Source organism: Rattus norvegicus, chromosome 9 (assembly GCF_036323735.1).
Source record: "Rattus norvegicus strain BN/NHsdMcwi chromosome 9, GRCr8, whole genome shotgun sequence".
In the NCBI taxonomy this organism is placed as follows: domain Eukaryota; kingdom Metazoa; phylum Chordata; class Mammalia; order Rodentia; family Muridae; genus Rattus; species Rattus norvegicus.
In genome coordinates, this window is record NC_086027.1 from 97660385 (window position 1) to 97680074 (window position 19690).

The 19690-nt window shown below is 50.1% G+C and overlaps 1 protein-coding gene across 24 annotated transcripts in view; it reads left to right on the plus strand.

Moving 5' to 3' along the window:
• The window catches only part of Agap1 (ArfGAP with GTPase domain, ankyrin repeat and PH domain 1), a 435489-nt gene that overhangs the window by 173003 nt on the left and 242796 nt on the right, over positions 1–19690 (plus strand). For all 24 annotated transcript variants that reach the window (XM_063267308.1, NM_001401593.1, NM_001108230.2 and 21 more), the window contains 2 exons: positions 608–749; positions 3801–3935. In XM_063267308.1, the coding sequence (XP_063123378.1) occupies positions 608–749; positions 3801–3935 (277 nt within the window). The remainder of the gene's footprint in view (positions 1–607; positions 750–3800; positions 3936–19690) is intronic.

Sequence of the window (19690 nt, forward strand, 5' to 3'; positions counted from 1 at the left end):
TGTAAATAAGATGATGTAAGAGGCCTGGGTCTAGATTAACCTTACCACGCCCCCTTTAACTCCTCTACACATACATAGTAATTTCCCAGCAGGGAGCTGCGTGGGTTTGGTGGCAGCTCAGCCTGTGCTGTAGCAGGAACTCTGGGAAAACACGATCAGTCTCCGATGGTGGGTGCCGTGGACATCATGACTCTTGAACGCACTGTGGGCGCAGAGGAGGAGTCCCTGTTCAACTTGAAGTCCACTAAGTCTTTCCAAGGTTCTGAGGAGGCTGTGTGGACTGAGCCCATGACCCATCCCCAGATGGGAGGGCCAGGGCACAGGTAGAACCTTCCATCTGCAGGTGGGATTTAGCTAGTCACGTCAGAGGGTGGGACACTTAGGATCACTGTGACCACAGTGAGACAGGAGGCCTGGGACCTGAGAAAGAGAAGAGCCCTGGCGGAAACATTCACGCACACACACACGCCATCAGTAATGTGGTCACAGCACACAGCAGAGGTCAGCAGGAAGCAGCCAAGGGCTGTCCTGGAGCCCACAGAGGTCAGGCCTCACACCCTCTTCCTGTTACCTGCTCAGCTGCCCTTCTCTGTTCCTCTCTCTGCAGTTTGCCATGTGGGTGGACGCGGTCATCTTTGTCTTCAGCTTGGAGGATGAGATCAGTTTCCAGACCGTCTACCATTACTACAGCCGAATGGCCAACTACAGGAACACCAGTGAGATCCCATTAGTGCTGGTGGGGACCCAGGGTGAGTGCCAGCCCCACACGGGTGTCTTTGGAGGGCTCGTGGACATGATCACGGCACGGAGGAATTTGGAAATGACCTGGAATGAATTTGGAATGAGCTGGAAGTGGGGGTTGGTGCTGAAGCTGCTGCTCAGAGAACTCCATTCAGGCTCAGACAGACCTCCTTTCCCCCCACCCCCACCCCAGGTTCTCTAGGAAAACCTATTGGCTCATGGTTTTTCTGTATTATGATGCCTTAATTGCCTTTTGCATAAGACATCTTCTAATCAAGTTGCTTTTATTTATTTTTATTACAACAAATGTCTGGTTTGTTTTGATTTTCAGGGTCCCTTTGACACCAAAGGGGAGTCTCGAGCTGTGACACAGAGTTGAGCTTTCCTCACTCACCCTTGCTATTCCCCGGGATCTCATGGCCTCAGCTCTGGTCAAAGACTCACTCTCATGAATTGGCCACTGCACTCCAGCCAAGGTTTTAAGCAAAATTGTAGTATCCCTTCCTGGCTTTTCTAAATTTTGAGCTGTTACTGCTGTTTCGTTTGGAATTAGTAAATCTGGTATTTACCAGCTGAAGTGTAGTCAGGGTTTGAGAGCCGTGTAATGAGGCACTGCCTGCCTGCCCTCAATATGTCACTTGTAAAATATTAGAGTTGTGTTTCCATGGAGACCACCATTTCTCCCTTTCTTTTTCCTTTTTTTTGGGGGGGTGGAGGGGGTGCTGCGGGATGCGTGCAGTGGTCTCCTGAAACCCGCAGCACCAAACTGCCATCCAGTCTTAAACCAGAGAGGATTTTTGGTCCTATAGCTCCCTCTGCTGGCCACCTGGAGACAGTGCTTTGGTTCTTAATGGACAATTGGCCCTCCTGTCTTCATGGGGTCCAACAACAGGGGAATTAAAATACAGGTGAGACACAACTGTAGTCACAGCACTAGGGAGGTTGAGAAAGACAGATTGCCACTGAAGGCTAGCCTGGGCTACAAAACTAGACTGTCGAAAGTACAAAGCAGTGTCCTGGTGTGGTGCTCCTTGCCTTCAATAGCACGCTGGTGGAGCTCTCTGTAAGCTCAAGGCCAACCTGGGTCTTTGTAGCAAGAAATCAGCTGTACTGAAGCTGTAACACACGCCATGTAGACGTTGTAAGATGAAGCAAGCAGGCAGATGACACAGGGCGTGTCAAGCATCACACCCTGTCACGGAAATGGCTGGAGCACCTGTGACTGTGTGTACCCCAGGAATCCTGAAACCTGCTCCCAGAGCATTGCCACTGTGCAACACGGGAAATACAGTTAAGGTGCCTGCCCTGGAACGTCCTCAGGTGGCCTTTAAAGCCAGTACGTCTCCCAGCCAGGTTTTCCCCACCGCGGTCTTAGAGCAGAGGAGAGGAGTTCTGAAAGAATGCTTTGCCTATGGCCGACTGGGCAGTTCCCAGCAGCCGTCTTCCCAGCAGCCGTCCTGGTGTGTAAGGCTGTGTGGGCCTGCATCTGAGACACAGTGTCTTCCCATTGTGGATTCAACATGACTTGTGGCTCCTGGCTGGGCTGGAAAGAACAGCTGCATTTTCTCATGCCCGCCAGTGTTTGTTTCTGTTAGTGGAGTAGAACGGAGTGGACTAAGAGTTCAGACTTTACCCCACACACCTAGTCCAGAGCTAGTGTGGCCAGGAGGCCTGACCTTTGCCCCTCAGTGCTCAGGGTGGGGGAATTGAAGAATGGATGGAAGTCATACAGCCTTGTGTCCAGCCAGGGTCAGTGGACACAGGACTTGACCTTGACAGACGTTTTATTTTTATCGCCTTTATCTCAGCATGGAACCAGCTGTTGTGAGACCCTGCTTGGACCTTGTTAGTAGATTGAGGGACTGAGGGGCTGAGGGCACCTGTGGCAGGAAGCTGGACTGTGTGGCTCCCCATGATCTGCTCTTAGTACCCATGTGCTATGTGCTCGGTGAGCTCCTGAGACACCTGTGCCAACTCTGGGGATGTAGGCAGCAAGACTCTGAGGTGATATGAGACGGTACCCGAGGTTTCCTTTCTGCTGGCTGGGGTAGGTGGTTTTAGAGGCCAGGGGTGGTTAGGGAAAGAGAGCGCGAGCGAACTGAAAACCCTTAGGGAGACCTGACCTACAGGAGGCCAGTGCCAAGAGATGGTGCCCAGCTTGGTGTAGCTTCTAGGATAGGGATGGCCTGTGCTTGTTCACATGGGTGAGTGAAGGGCCCCTCCAGAGCTCTTTAGACCAAAGACTTGCAAATTAGACGGATTAGGAGATGTGGCGTCAAGACACTGGCAAGTTAAAGTGTATGCATGAGAGGCCAGGTGGAGCTTAGCTGAGCTGCGGGTCCAGGGCACCTCTGTGACACACTGACCTGAATTCATATGTGGGTGGGGTATCTGCAGGTTTGTCAGGGCCCCAGGCTGGATAAAATGTGGGCTGGGTGGAGGCTTGGTGGCCTGTGCTTCCCAAATTAGACAAAGGCTTCCAAAAATTACGGTTTTAATTTTTTTCCTTCCTATTTTACTTCAAAAACAAAACGGTCACACCTTTACAAAGGACCTTTTCCCCACTTGTTGCAGACATGTCAGATGTACTTACTGTTGGGCGAGACGGATGGATGTGTTCTTTGGACTGTATCTGAGGAACTTTTGCTGGGGAGGCTGTCGTCACATGGACACTGAGTGTCCCAAATCACACATTGTTTTTGTTTTTTGTTTTGTTTTTTGACACACCAAGTGAGCCTAAAGGGTAGGCGTATGAGTCTCTCTCCAAGTGGGCCTTGAACTCAGTCCTCCTACCTCATCTAACTAAATGTTAGGACATGTGTGGGCCTCCTTGCCTCGACCATTCTGTAGCTTGCGTTGAGCCTAATTTTGAGGGTGAACTATTTTCTGAATCCCAACTTCTGGGAGGAATGACTTCTCCATGGGCTTTGCTGGGTTTTGAGTTGCAGGGGCCCCCAGAGCTTCAGGAAGCAACTGGCTGTGGGGCAGGTTTAAGTCACAGGGGCTCTAGAGCCGTGGGAAGCAATTGCTAATGAGCACCCTGTACTTGTCCCTTACAGACGCCATAAGTTCCACCAACCCGAGGGTCATCGATGACGTCAGGGCTCGGAAGCTCTCCAATGACCTGAAGCGGTGCACGTACTATGAGACGTGCGCCACCTATGGGCTCAACGTGGAGCGGGTCTTCCAGGACGGTAAATGCCCAGCTTCACTGCTGCAGGGGTTCTGTGACACACTCTGGGAGAAGAGTCACACGTGGGTGTGGGGACAGAAACCCATGTGGTGTGTAGGCAGCAGCTCCCAGTTCCACCTTCAGGGGCTGCGTTCAGAAGAAGGGACCCTTGATGGCCTCTCTGCGTCACTGTGCAGCCTGCTTTGCATAGGCGAACCAGCTCGTCAACTCCACTGTGTGCGTATGTGTGGCAGTAATTGCTCATTCTTAACCAGACTCTGTCTTTAAGATGAAGGCTTGTATAGTTGTCATTTGGTCCTGGGGAAATTAAACTGAAAGAGTAAACTTGGAACCCCAGAAAGTCAGAACTTGGGACTGAGAGCGTGGGCCAGCCTGAGGAACTGTTACCCAGTTACTGCAGACTGCCCACCTCTAGGGGCAGTGGAATTCATGGGGATTCACCTGTAGGAGCGCCAGGCTCTGCTAAGGGAGGGAAATTCATGTCAGTTGTGGTGATGCTGGCTGTGGGTTACGAGAGAAACCTGTTATAAAGCAGGACAGAAGCAAGTGGGGGAGGGGTAGCCTCTGCCTCAGGACTTGAACTTCTGCATAAACAGAGGGCTGAGAGTTGGGGGCCTTATGAGGACACGGAGCACATTCCTGTTTCCAGGGGTTGTGGGGAGTCAGCCTGAAGCCCTTTGGGAATCTATGTGTGGCAGCCCGCTTCTGCCTCCTTGCTTCTGGGTTGGGGATTGGCAGGGAGCAAAGGAGGAGGGCCTGAGATCCTTACAGAAGGGCAGAAGCCAGAAGCCTTGCTGTTCACAGACCCTGAAGGAAACTTGTTATCAGCAGCACACTCGGGGAGCAGGGGCCAAGAGCATATAGCCGGTAGAATGCCTGCGTAACATCCTTGAAGTTCCGGTCTCCAACACTACATATGCTGGGTGTGGGGGCACGTGATTGTGGCCTCAGTACTTAGGAGGTAGAGGCAGGAGAGTCAGGTACTGAGCTACATTGCAAGTGTGAGGCCAGCCCAGGAGCATGAGACCCATTCTTGAACCAGAAACTGTGATCTTGGATTGTGTGACTAAATGGCCTGGGCTATCTCACTGACTGTCCAGCTGAGACTTGGGGCCCACTCTTTCTACTGCAGTATGTTTGAGCACTGGGCTACATTGTCACCCTTGTGTTCTGTGTTCTGTCCCCTCCTGAAGCATCTTTCATCTTGCATCTCTTTCCTCTTCACCTGTTTTCTGGGTCTTGGTCCTGTCTTGCTCTGTTTCATCCTTCCTGGTGCCAAATCCAAGGAAGCCCAGGATTGCCCTGAGACACTACATGTGCCTCTGGGTCCCGTCACCCCTCTTCCCATTCCTACATATCCCGGGCTGCCTCAGGATTCCTACGTATCACCTCTGCCTGTGGTGCATTCTTCTCAGCAGAGCAGCCTCCCTCCCGTCAGCCTCATGGCATGAGGTGCACTGGGGTCGGCCGCTCCCTCAGTGGCTTTAAGGATCAAGCAAGAAAACACCTGAGGTCTTTCCAAGGCACGGCCGGTGGCGAGGTCTACATTCCTTCTTGCATGGCCCAAACATCTGTGCGAACTGACAAAGTTGACTCAAGTACTGGCCGGCTTCCTGCTTCTACGGATGGGTTTTTCTGGTCCAGCCATCTGCTTAGGGACTGTAGATAACCCAGGGGAGTTCCAGCAGAGACTCCATGTCCTCCAGTCCTTGGAGAACGACTGTTTCTAATGTGGGCTTTCCAGAGGATGCTTGTGTGGGTTCCTTCTTTCCAAGACTTTCTGACTGTCACATTTATCCTGTGTAGTGCTCATGAGTTTTCCGTAGTGACAGGAGCCAGTCCTACACAAATGATCCTGCAGATCGACAGCAGGCACTTTAAGGTTACGGCACTAACTGGAGACACCAGGCAAACGTTTCTGTTCATTCCTACACTCTCATTGGGCAGTTCCAACAGCAGATGGCTTTTCCTCAGACCTCTTGATGCAGAAAGCCAAAGTTCAAGGGCCTGATGAGGGCCTGCTGTCCTGTTCAGTGTCCTCACTAAGGCAGGGAGGGGGAAGACTTTAAGGTAGGAATTTGGGCAACACAGATGCTCATTCCCGGCACAGCAGAAGGCTCAAGGTCACACCTGGAAACCATCTGTGGGACGGAGATGTCTCATTGTCTGCTGCCAGGGGGACTATGCTTATTCCAAATCCCAGGGCTATGAGATAGTACAGGAGTGCTGGTATGGACCCACTCCCTGTCCTCTCCCTTGGGGGCACACGGTGTGTTCTCGGGGTCTGTTGCCACAGTCTGCAGACTTGAGATCATTTTTCTTATTTTAGAATGAACACAGTAAGTCTGAAAAGGAAAAATATCTGTGGAGCCGGGACATCCAAATACAGGGCAGGTCCTGTTCTGTTTGTCCATAAAGTGTTTCCATTTGTATGAAGAAGGCAGTGTAAAAGTGAGATCGAGGTTATCCTGCATTAATATGGTATTTGCATGTTAGGAGTTTTCTTTTATTTAAACCATAAACCCCTTTTGTTAGGATATAAGTCATATACTCTTTATATTTAAAGAGATTGGGGAGTGCAGGGCAGTGAACTCTGCACTTGGGAGGCTGAGGCAGGAGGGTTATAACTTCGGAGCCAGCCTGGGCTATGTGGCAAGATCCTGTCTCAAGAAACAGAGAGACTAGGGATGTGACTCAGTGGCAGAATACTTAGGTAGCAAGTGTGAGACCCTTGGTTTGGTCCCCAGTACCACGAGAGAAATTGACACACAAGTACAGTTGAGATTGAGGAAGTGACATCATTGCAAGGTCGGAGCCTGGATTGCATCTGCCATTTGGGGAGCCCAGAATCTTAAGCCTTAACCAGACACTGGGCCATTCTGTCATTAAGAAGCACCACATTAGAGTTGAGGTGCATTCCTCTGTGTGTACAGCTGAGGGAGGCTGAATGGCCAGTGTGGGCGGCAACATCCCCACCCAGGTGCTTCCTGCACACCAGAGTCTAGCTTCCCACCAGCCGGCTGGCCAGCTCAGGAGAGTTCTTAGTGTCCCAAAACAGAAGGTGAATTGTAACATGGAGGAGAAGCAGAGTTCTGTGTGCTTGGCCTCTGAGCCTGTGGCTGTGCTGTGGTCTGGGAATGGCACTCTGGGTGTTCTGTAGCCTGGGGTCTGCAGGGGTGTGGCCTCCAGTCCTACCACCCAACCTTCACTCATGGATCACCTGAGCGCAGCCTTTGCTCACTCATTGTCCTTGGCTGGAAACGGGCAGGATGTGGAGTGAGGACCCATCCATTAGGAAGTTTGTGTCCCCCAGGGAGGATGATCGTCTCCTTGAAATGTAAGCTCCATCTTCCCTGGGTGGGGGAAGGCAGGGTGAGGATGACGGGCCAGGTGTTCTCTGCCCTCTCCCCATCTTATCAGCTGGGGCATATTGGCTGGTGGAGTGGGTCAGAATGTCCACCAGGGACCCCTTGAAGCTTCACTCATCAGGAGCAGAATGCCCTTTTTGAATGGATCCAGCAGTGAGTGACCTCAGGCCTGTGGCTCTCTGGGAGGTGGCCGGGGCAGCTGCAAGCCAAGAGCATAGGCTTGGGCAGCAGCGGGTTATAGGATCATCATCATTTCAGGGTCATTTCACTTCAGTGTTCGAAGGCAGGGTCTCTTGTGGCCCCGAGCGTCTCTGAGCTTATGTGTGGTTCACAACGACCTTGAACCATGTTCTTCCTGCCTCTGCCTTTCAAGTGCTGTGATTACAGGAATGTGTCATCACGCTCACCTAAAAGGAAGTATTTCTGAATGATCCTGTCTTAGTCACAGAAACTCTTCAAAAAGGAAAGCACATAATTGGGGCTGGGTACAGGGTCAGAGGTTAGTTCATTGTCATAGAGGCAGGCAGACGTGGTGCTGGAGAGGCAGCTGAGTTCTGTGTCTGGATCCGGGGCAGCAGGAAGAGTAGCTGGGCCTGGCTTGGGCATTTGAAACCCAAAGCCCACCCACAGTGACACACTTTCTCCACCAAGGCCACATCTCCTAATCCTTCTCACGTAGTGCCACTCCATAATAACCAAGCGTCCTACTATATGAGCCTACGGGGCCTGTTCCTATTCCACCCACCGTAGATCACATATGTCCTCACTTGCCAGTCTTCCTTTGCAGGCTGACACCGTCATCCTGGTGCCTGGACAGGCAGCTGGCAGAGTGGTCCCTGTTCTGGGAAGGCATGTGACAGTCCTCTAGTGAATGCTACCATCCTAGTGGGTCACATGTGTGCTTCAGTTAACATGGGAAACTTTCTTAGCCCTTCCATCCGCGCCTGGTGACAGCTTGCCTGTGTGCAAGTGCTGGCTGGAAACCTGTGCTGGCGGGAGAGGTCACCCGCCTCTTCCTGGTTATGTCATACAAAGGCGTCTCCTGCTCCCACAGACTGGCATCGGGTACACAGAGACGCCCCTTCATATCACACGTCTGCAGCTGTCCAGTCAAGCAAGGGTGGCTGTGTTAAGGAGCCTGCTTCTGCAGCCTGGTGGCACGTACGTCAGCACTGCCACAGAGCAGAAGTCGTCTCTGGGGCTCGCCTAATCCTTTCTTGCAGTCAGCCTCTTCCTTGTCGTCTTCCTTCCTTGGGGTTATTATGTAGTTATTTCTGTCACTGTCATTTTTCTTCTTTGTTTACGAAAGCTAAGTGTGTTTTGGCAAAAGAATACATTTCAAAGAAGCATTTTCATCTTTGGAAGCAAGCAAGCCATAGACGATCTGAAAGTGTTTGAGGCACTGAATATAATTGGAAAGGGGAGCTAAGGGGCTGGGTTCTGATAGTGTGCTCTGCTTGACTCTGGCGAAGGAGGGCGGGCAAAGGTATTTCCTCCTGGTGTCTCATGGCACTTCTGGTGTCTGCACTTTTCTATGTCACCCCCAATTCTCCTCACCCTCAGTACTGAAAACTTGTTGAAACTTCCAGGATTTGTCATGGCTGGATCTACAGTCTCTAAACTGTTAACAACATAAAGGTCGGCTTTGCAGTAGGGCAGGATGGGGCAGGTTTGATGCTCCAGTGACGCCTGGTTAAGGGCGAAAGGTAGCAAGGGAAAGTTGCTTACCCCACTGAGGCCCAATGCTGATGTCCACTGCTGCTGTGGGGAGAGAGTAAAAGCCTGCCTCAGGCTCGAGGCAGCCAGTGAGCCTCCTCAGGTGGCTCCTGAGAGGACTGTCCCCGCCTGGTGGCACCTCACAGTACAATCCAATGGAAATGTTGTCTCCCAGAGTCACATGGGCCAGGGCCCAGGAACTCTGGCTCTAAGGAAAGGTCTCCACCTGATCATATCTGATCCAGCCGTAGGGGAGAAAGCTTGATAGGTCAGTGCGGATTTCTCTCTTTGTGCTATAGCCTTGTGCATATTTGATTTAATTAATTAATTTTTAATGTTGTGTATATGAGTATTTTATGAGACCATGTGCCATTTGCGTGTCTGGTACCTACAGGTGCCAAGAGGAGGTGTCAGATCTACTGGAACTAGAATTACAGATGGTTATGAGCCTCCAGGAAGGTACTAAGGATTGAACCTGGGTCCTCTGTAAGAGCAGCTAGTGCTCTTATCCACTGAGCTGCCTCTCCTGCCCTGCCTAAATACAGGTTTTATTTATAGGGGCCATTTTTATTAAACACGATATTACCAATACCCTATGTAGGTCCGTGCATCTTCAAGTCCAGTTGATTCCCTATCCAAGAGGAGCCTTCTCGTATCAGAGGGTTCCACCGAAGACTGAATCAGTATCCATACTACATCTTCAGCTTCTGCATAATGAAACATAGAGGCAGAGACTTGAAGAACAGAAAGAAAAAACTCAAACAGTTTTTGAAGAAACATGGATTCAGAAATCCTGACGTCCTTGTTAAGGTCTTAGCACATACCCCATTGGCGAGCTACACATTGCTGGAGCTTCTGAGACAGGACTGTGAGGATGAAATTAGTTCAAGTGCCACTGAACTTTTCCAGAATGAGCTGGGATCTGTTTGAGGTGATTATCCTTGAAGGAGCCCAGAGTTTCTGAGTGTTATTATTTCAGTCATTTCATGTTATGAGTATCCCGTTCTTATTAGACCCCTGGTTTTATCTCTGGTCCACTGGACTGTTCGCAGACCCAGAAGGTGAACTTTAAAAGAAATCATTCCTCAGCTTGTTAGTTGATTTGTCTAAAACCACCCATGCAAAACGGATGTGTTTCAGTGGGTATTGTCATAAAGATTGTTAAGGTCGGTGGTCCGTACCACAGCTGCGGCCCTAATGATTCGGGTCATGTCTGAAACCTGGTCATTCTCTCTTCCTCATGGTAGCCCAAGCCGCCTTTGAATTTGCTGTGTAGCTGAGGATGAACTTTTAACTCCTGATTTCCTCCCTCTGCCTCTCAAGTGCTAGAATTCTAGGTGTGAGCTCCTTTACGTGGTACCGGACATCAGCCCAGGCTTCCCGCATGCTTGGTGGGACTCCTCCAGCTGAGTTCTAGCCCAGTCTTTTGTTTAGGTTTTGTTTGAAGATAGGGTCTTACTGCGTAGCCTAGGCTGACTTTTAACATAGTTATGCCCCTCACATCTCATCCTGGTCACTCTTGAAGAAAGGCATTCTTCTCTCATTTATTCAGATATGAAGAGTCCCCGGAGGTCTTGGTCTTCACTGTTGGGGTGACTGAGCCTTTCAGAGGTGGGGCCTGGTAAGAAGGCTTCAGACCCTTGATGGGATGGCGAGGAGAAGGTTCCTGCTCCTTCACTCACATTCATGGGGCAAGATGAGCAGTTGGCTTTTTACCTGTTCCCAGAGGGATGTGCCCTCCCCTGAGGGAGCACTGTGGCCCAGTGAACCATGGGTATAACTCTGAAGCCATGAGCCCTCACCAACCTTTCTTAGTCACAAACTCACTGTCTTCATTTGCCGCCGTGGCACACGGTAGGAAGACATCAGAGTCTTCTCGAAACAACCAGAGACAATAGTGACTTTTGATGGATAGATGAAGGCTGGTGTAGAAGGGGCGACTGTGGTCTGTGACAGTTTCTTACCCAAGTCTGATTCTCCATGCTGTCTTCTGGGAAACGCTCTGTACCCGGATGCTTGTATCTCTGTGCAGAAATGCCAGTGTCAACTCTCCTGCTGCCAGAATTAGATCATTAAGCACACTATTAGCAAATGTTCTGTGTTTTTATTTTCATGTTAAGACTCATGCCTGGCTCATAGAATTAATTTTATCAATGACATAGAAAATGGTTATTTCAATCTGAGTCTGTGCCAAGGCATCAGTACCGTGTTTGCCCCAGGATTTTCCCCTAATGACTTTCGCCAGCTTGAATTAGCTTGATGTATCATTAATGCATACAAATGGCTTTTATTTTTGTTCATAATCTGTTCATAATGCTACGGTGCTCTGCTCTTCCTAATGTTTTTAAAATGATTGAACAGTGATGTGCTTTTTGACCTATTTAGCCCTCTACAGAGGCGCTGATCAAGAGAATAAGAAAATGTCACTTAGCTAGGACAGTCAAGAGCTGTTATAATCTGTAGCCAAGGTTTCCCACTCATTTGAAATCTTGCATTTGGTAACCCTTCTTCCCCTCTGCTCTGAATAATCTTCATTCATTAAGGCACAATCTACAAATGCTTGATTAGCAGCGCTCGGCTCAGCCAGTTCATGGAAGAGAAATAAATGTGACCCTCAGGATGCTGATCTTGTAAGTCGGAAAGTGTTCATCATGATGGTTTCTACTGTGACACAGAGTGATCCTGGCCAGGTGCTGGCCCCCACGAGTTGGGGAGTTTGGAGTAGATGGCTGGATTAATAACCTGGATGCTGGGGTCAGTGTGACAGGGGCTGGAGAACAGCTTTTTATGGTTTCTGAGAGTCAAACTCGGGTTGTCAGGTCCGTGCAGCAACTGCCTTTATGTGCTGAGCGTCTTGACAGCCCAAAAGAAAAGGCTCGTGTGTGGCCAGCCGTGGTCATGAGGGCTCCCTTCCTGGAAGGGCGCCGTCGGGTAGGGCATGCACATGGTTGGTACCTTGATTTGCACCTGGCTCCTCCAAGTCTCAGTCATTTTCCTTGTGTGCTGGCCCCTCACTGAGAACACATCCCTGGTCTCAGTTTCCTTGTGTGCTGGCCCCTCACTGAGAACACATCCCTGGTCTCAGTTTCCTTGTGTGCTGCCCCTCACTGAGAACACATCCCTGGTCTCAGTTTCCTTGTGTGCTGGCCCTCACTGAGAACACATCCCTGGGACCTTCGGTTCATGCCTAGACTTTGCTCAGTAGGAGATGCCCTGGCTTCCTGAGGCTTCTCTGGAAGTTTCTCGGCCCAGAGCAAGGGCATAGCAGAGGAGGAAGTGCCTACTCTGTCTCCCTGTTGTTAGAGATGCCCGCAGCCCTGCACCTGCGGCACCTCAGTCTGCTACACAGGCTGTGCAGGCTGTGTTCCAAGTGCAGACCGTAGATGAGTTTCTGGTCTCAAGTCTCGGGCAGCTACCGTCCTGGGAAATGTCCCCATCTTTGTACCAAGATTTTGTAATATGGTAATCACAGTACCACTTAGTTTGTGAGCTCACTTCTTGCCTGACTTACAGACTGGGTGGCCTTTAGAGGTAGAGAGATGCAAGGCCTTGTTTGGCCTCACCTGTCCCGCTTAGGGAGCAGTCGTACCGTTCAGTTGTGGGTGTGCACACGCAGTGGCAGGGCAGGCACGTTCAGCTGTCCGGCTCTACTGTTAGCCTGGTTTAGCTGTCCTACAGAAAGCCCTTGATTATGTTCTTCTCTACTTACTTTGTAGTGCTGGGGCTCAGACCCGGGGATCACACAAGTGAGGCAAGCATATTACCAGATTCATGCTCTGAACCCACTGTGATCAAGGTCTAACCTGAGCCAAAATGCTTGAATCTCTTAGTTTTTCATAGAACCAGAACCTTTTCATACTCTGAGTTCTGGGGACTAAACTGGCTACAGCCAGCATTCAGACCATCCTCATCCACCCTCTTAGGCAGTTTCTTCAAAGGTAGCTACAAGATAGGCAGGCAGGGTTGAATGTTGTTGTAATCTAGTGAGCTGCCACTAGGGGGTGCCAGAAGCACTTAGAATATCTTCCTTCTGGATTCTTCTTTTCCCCTTTGCTGTCATGGTGGAGAATACTGACATATTTTTAAAAGTTGAACTTAGGGTCTCCTGCATAAACTGGACCTAAGAATCATGAGTTCTATCCCTGGAACCCACCTAAAGGAAGAAGGGGAGAGTCAGCCCTACAGATTCCTCCACACATGCACTGTGGCACATACACACCCACATCATGCATACACACGTGCACACACTATGATGGTAAAGTTTAAGGCTTTGTCTCAGTCGGACTGGAGCAGCACAGGTCCCAGAGCCTTGCTGGCCCATTTCTGTCCTCCATGCTGTCAGTACAGTGGCAGCCCCTGGCGTGAGGTCAGGGCAGTTAGGAAGGTATTCCAGAAGGATGTGGCATACGCTAACTCAGCGGCTGTCAGCCCACTGGCAGAGTGGGGCAGGCGTAGAAGCCTGTCGTGTGAGTAGCTATGCAGTCACCTGCCGCCTCACACTTTGCCACTGACACTGGGGAAGCTCGAGCAGAGGCTCCCTGCCGTCTCTGAATCCTGTCTTTGTCAGTGTTGCTAGTTGATGTGGGAGCAGAGGCAGCCAGGCAGGCAGATGAGTGACGGTTTGGCCCCAGGGAGGTGGAAGACTTTACTCTCTGATAATGTCGTCACACCATTATAAATTGACGTTTATTTCTAGTAAAATAGATTTAGGTGGATTTGTGTACATTTTGTATCTGCTTAGAAACATTTTAGTACTTTTCCAATTAAAATATGTTAGGAAAATAACCAATAAACATGCCAATAAGAAGTGGCCTATTAACCCTCACCACTTCTGTTTCCCAGGCTGGCCTCTCCTTTATATCTGGATGCCCTTGTACCGCTCATCCTGCCTCTCCCTCCTGTGTGTTGGGATTGCAGGGGCCACGCCGCCCGGGTTATGTGGCTCTGGGTTCAAACCCAGAGCTTTGTGCATTGCCAGACAAACACTCCAAAAGCCGGGCTGCAGTCCTGGCCCAGTGCTTCTTGATTAATGTATTCCACTGCGTTTCTAAAGCTTCTCAGACGAAACTGGAAGCGCTGGAGAGGTGGCACGACACTTAGGAGCACGGTGCTTTCAGGGGACCGGAGTTCAGTTCCCGACACACACTGGATGCTTCCCAACCGCCTTCAGTTCCTGTGAAGCTCTTTAGACATGGCTTCCTCTGTGCTGGAACCAAAGCCAAGCCGCCTCTCTGTTGGGCACAGGCTTACATGAAACTGCCATGGCCTCCCTTGCCCCAGAGGCCTCGTGCAGCTGTTCAAACCCCACCACACAGCAGATGTCAACGCCAGCTGGGAGCGCCCTTCCCAGGATCTCAGGTTCCCTCAGCCTTTCCAATACCTAGATTCCCCCGATCCCTAGGTCTCCTAGGAGGAGACAGGACTGTGCTGTGTTCATCTCAGCGCAGCCGGCAGCATCCTCTCAGCCCCTCTTAAATGGGTGGCTTTGCTCAAGATGACCTGAGTCTGACAGGAAGGCGAGCTTGCCAGAGCTGAAGAGCAGCAGCAGCAGGTGTGGAGCCATCACAAGATGGAAGATGAAGCAGTGTGAGCTTAGAGAGTCTCCGGGAGGACCCCTCTGCCCTGTGTCCACACCGGCTGTCCCCGTGAGCGCACAGCAGCTTGCGTTCGGGCACCACCATCTCCAGGCCACAGCACCTGCAGTGGTGCCCGCTCTGTCTTCTGCTGCAGGAGAGAATGGGGCACTGGTATCTACCTCCTGCCCCCTCTCAGAGCCAATCCTAGCCACTAGCCCTCTTCGGTGTGGCCTTGGCTTCACAGACTGGGACACATACACCTTTTCTGAGTGTGTCCAAGTGGCCTGGGGATCATGCAGGGAATATTCTTGGGAAGGGTGGTTCCTGAGCCCAAAGGCAGAGGTGCTGAGCCACTCGAGGCCTAGAGGGTTCCCTTGGCAAGCACAGAGCTGAGGCAAGCGTGGGGGGCGGGGCGGCATTCGTGTGTTACCCAGGGGTGGTGGCTGCTCAGCTTCACTGTACCTGCTGCCTTCCCACTGGTTTATCAGGGTTCTCAGAGTTCTTACGCACTAAGTCAGGGTTTGGGTGTCTCAGAGTGACTGTGGGTACCTCAGCCCCCAAAGAATAGTAGCTCCCTTGTTCCAGTGCCTAGGTTAGACTACCAGGCAGCTCGGGCTCCGTTTTGACCCTCCCTCCCTCCCTCTGCCCACCTGATCCACCCGGTGTGGATTCACACATTGCATCTCCATGCCTCCTTCCCAGCTGTCCCAATGCAGGTGTGATCAGGGGTGGGTGGGGGCCAGCCCTTCAGTCCGGTGAATCTGCATGTTCTAGCCCTGCATCCTGCCCTTCTTCCATCACGCTTGGTGAGGCTGTGCTTCCCTCATCTTTCTGGGGGGTGTGTGTCTGTCTCTCTGTGTGTGTGTCTGTCTGTCTGTGTCTCTCTGTGTGTCTGTATGTGTCTCCCTCTCCCTCTCCTCCCTCTCCCTCTCCTCCCTCTCCCTCCCTCTCGCCTTGCTTTTGCCCCTAGGATGTCCAGGCGGTAAACTAGGGTCCTTCTGGAGCCAGAACTGCTGGGCTGGACAGGGTCCAAGTTCCTCCCTTGGAGGTCGTAATCTCCTTGGCACAGCACTTGCTGAAGCTGGAGTAGGTGCTGGTGCAGGGTAAGGGCGGCGGCCGTTGTCTTCTTGGTGTCTGTTCTGTGTCTCATACCAGATCACTACCAGGCTGCGTCTCACATCCATCAGCCAATACAGATATCATGCATGCTCCTCTCAGCTAGGGCCACTGTTGTTAGGTGACCTGTAAGTTACTTATTCGTAGAAAACTCCACTTGTCAGACTCTCAGTAGCTGGGGAAATCCCAGCCACTTGAAGAAGATACTTTGTAGGCAGTAGGGCTGGAGTGCTGCAGTTTTCAGGTGACAGCTTTCCTGAGCCATTGGTGACACTGTCACCAGCGGGGTGGTCGAATTTGGTGTGGGGCTTGCCTTGGCCTGACTTTGCTCCTTATCTCAGCCTGCTCACCATTACGTGTCCTGGGCTTTCCGGGGTTGTGCCAGATGAGTCAGGCGTGGCCACTAGGTGGCAGTGTTGTCCTAGCCAGGGCTGCTCTTTGCTTAGCGTTTCAGACTTGCCTGCCATGGGTTCAGGCGTGATCAGCACTTAAAGCCCTTGTGGGCTAAAGATGGTAGCAAGTTCTTGTGCTGCCTCTGTTTAAATTGAAAAGGCGCAGTTAATTTATCTAGGCGCACGGGACGTGGCACGTAGGAGCCTGGACCCTCACACTGGAGGCGCAAGTGGCCACCCTTGCAGTGACAGCTGGTTGATTTCTTAGCTGCCCAGCAGTAGGAGAGCAGTTACCCTGGATTGTCTTCTGAGGGCTGCATAGAGTTTGCACTTGGGAGACGTACCACAGCCTGCATCTTATGACAGGCTCAGAGAATACATGAACACTGTTCAGAAGCAGCTCTGGGGAATGGCCTCTGCAGGAGCCCCTCCCACAGCCAGTTCTGCTGTCTCTCGATCTGCTTGTGTTCATTTTACCTCAAGAAAATAGTTTGTTGGTTTTTCTACTTTTACCCCAATCCCTTAAAGCTCAAAATGTTGGGGGATTTAGCTTTTTAAAAATTAATAGCTACAGGTAACTGCAAGAGATACTGTTGGCAGACGCAGCAAAAATATTTCTACAGAAAATTGGATTTTGCACATAAAACTTAGTCATACTAATAAAGACAGGTCATTACCCGTTTTAAGCCAAATAAACAAACTCAAAAAGACCCGCTGTCAGTGTGATTCTTGGAGACTTTTTATTTTTCCGAGGTGTGTAAATCAACTTTAGTGTGGTGATTGTGCCTTGGATTTTACTCAAATCATTCCTGCTCTTCCACTGCTGGGCAGAGCCACCAAGGGCTGAGTGATTTACAGTCCTGTTGCAAGGTATGTTTATATTTAAGCCGTGTGACGGGGTAGCTAATGAGAAAGATAAGAAATTTACCGTCCTTCATGATTGATAGGATCACTGCCTGCGCTTTAATTGAAGTCTGACTGATCCCAGCTGTGGCTGGAGTTGAGGGAAAATGAGTTGGAGTGAAGAGAAACTTCCATATTTGTTTCTCCACGTTTCGGAGGTGGTCTTCCTGCTGGTAAGATGGTTGGCGGCACAAGCGCCGGTACTGACCGGGGCTTGGGTAATGGCACTGAGATAATTATGGTACCCGCCCTGTAACTTCCCCGGGGAAGGTAGGTTATGGGTACGAGGGAAAAGATTAAATACTCTGGGGTTTTTAATGGCTTTAAATTTTTACATGTATAATGATAAAATTCTCTGCAGCTAGTCTTTGCTAAACATTCTCTGGGTTATTATTTAAGACAGTTTAAAAAAAAAAAGCGGGGATGGTGGGGGAGCTCACACTGATAAGGGCAGAGGCAAGCCTCCTGCATTAGTCACTGCCTTAAGACCTCATGATTGCACTAACCTGGGCACGTCTGCAGCCCAGACCTGCCTCTGCCTGTCATTTTTTAAAGGTACCATTCGGGTTGAAGCTCAGTCTTGTGAAAATGTCTAAATTTTCCCATTAAGTGCTTAAAAAGTAATAAAACTAAAGTCATTAGACTTCACTCTTCAAAGCGTTATCTGGAGAAATATTCTCCAGCGCAATAAATCTGAACAAGGGTTCGACATTCATGTCCCTCGGACTCGTTCCCTGGAAATGGACGTTTGAAGGTAAATTGCTTAAGTAGGGCAGTTTAAATTTTTAATACAATCTTATTGTAACTGTTAGCAAATGATTGAGGTGCAGGGGAGCCTTATATGTTTTGTGAGATTGATAATGAATGCTCTACGGTGCCTTTTCTATGCTGAATTATAGATGTTATGACAGTTAGATGCTCAGGCAGGCACACAGGAAGACCTGTGCCTTTATTGGATCTTCAGCTGTGCCCCCAGAGGAAGGCCTAGTTTCACTGGATCCGGGCTCCTCTCCAGTTGGCTTTGTCTTAGGCATCTAGAGACTTCATTGCTTCTGTGGCCTGGAGAGGGTAAGGCTCTCACCACTACACGGCCAATACAAGCAAGTTAGAAATACCGGAAGAGCAATTTTCATCTCCCTATCAATTTGCTTTGGGGGAATAAGCCACCTCCTCTCCCAGCGGGATGTCTTAGGTCCATAAGGGGATCTGACGTACTTTTATGGATCAAGGAGGCCTAAAGAAATGTCTGCCAGTCCTTCTGTGGCTCCCTTCCGCTGAGCCTCATGCTGCTGGTCACTCTTTGGGTCATAGGCTCTTTTGCTGTGTTGACTGGATTTCGTCGTTGAAAGCACAGACTCCAGAGAAGTGGCAGGAACAGGGTGGCCCCTTGCTGCAGTGGACCGTGGCTCAGAGCGTGGCTGCATGGGTATTTCTGTGTATTTGAAGGGGGACACGCGTAGGCTGCTCTGCGTGTTTAGACTCCTTCCCCTGTGCACTTTCTGCTTGGAAAGAGAAATCTGATTTAGAAAGAAAGCCACATAGTGCCTTTGTCATCTTGTCTTCGTGAGCTTCTCCTGGATGCCCAAGGTCTAAGCTTGTCTCAGCAGCGTGGTCCATCGTCACTTTAAATTTCCCGGTTGTGACTTGTCTTTCACTGAGCACGTCTCACCTACAGGCATGGTTTTTGATATTCATTTTGATATTCAGCCAAATAGTGAAGGACTCCAACCCCAAAAGGAAAACCTGTCTTCTTTGAGTCACCTCCTAAAAGTCCTCTCTTCTCTGGGACACCCCTAAATGGTATAGAATCTCAGCCTGGCCCTGCTGACTTTCTGTGTTCAGCATTAAGGCCAACCTAGAGATGTGCTGAAGTAAGTGTGTGTGTGTGTGTGTGTGTGTGTGTGTGTGTGTGTGCGCGTGTGTGTGTGTGTGTGTGTACACTCATGTATGTACCTGAGTGTTTGTTTCTTTGTGCGTGTGTGTGTGTGTGTGTGTGTGTGTGTGTGTGCGTGTGTATGCACACACACTTGTGTTGGGAAGTAATGTAGACATCACATGATGTCAGCTCTCCACCCAGTCAGCAAATTGTCTCTGTTTATTTTTTGCTTTTAATATTTTAAACTAGGAGATGGTGGTTTTTTGTTTTTGTTTTTTGGAGTATAGGTTCTTGCATGTGTACCTGTGTTTGTTAGAGCATGACGATCTGGCCTGAAAGTCTTTAGGCCTAGCCTCTACCACAGACTTTTAAGGTGCCTTATTTCCCTGAGAACTCTAGCCTGGATGTCACCAAGAACGGTAGTTTTTACTTTTTGATAAAGAATATTTTCTTAGGGTGTATTAAAGCAAGACTGTCAAGTAGAAGGACCGTAGTTTGAGAAGAGATGGGTTGCCTTTTTGTCTGAGTCTTCATAACCTTTTTAAAATTATTTTATGCATGTGAGTACGCTGTTATTCTCTTCAGAAGAGGGCATCAGATCCCATCACAGATGGTTGTGAGCCACCATGTGGTTGCTGGGAATTGAACTCAGGACCTTGGGAAGAGCAGTCAGTGCTCTTAACCTCTGAGCCATCTCTCCAGACCCCTTCATAACCTTTGGTTTATGACTGCTGATGAAGTGTTAAGGGGGTGAACTGAAGGCTGCACAAGGCTTGAAATATGTCATACAATGGAAAGAGGGAGATGGC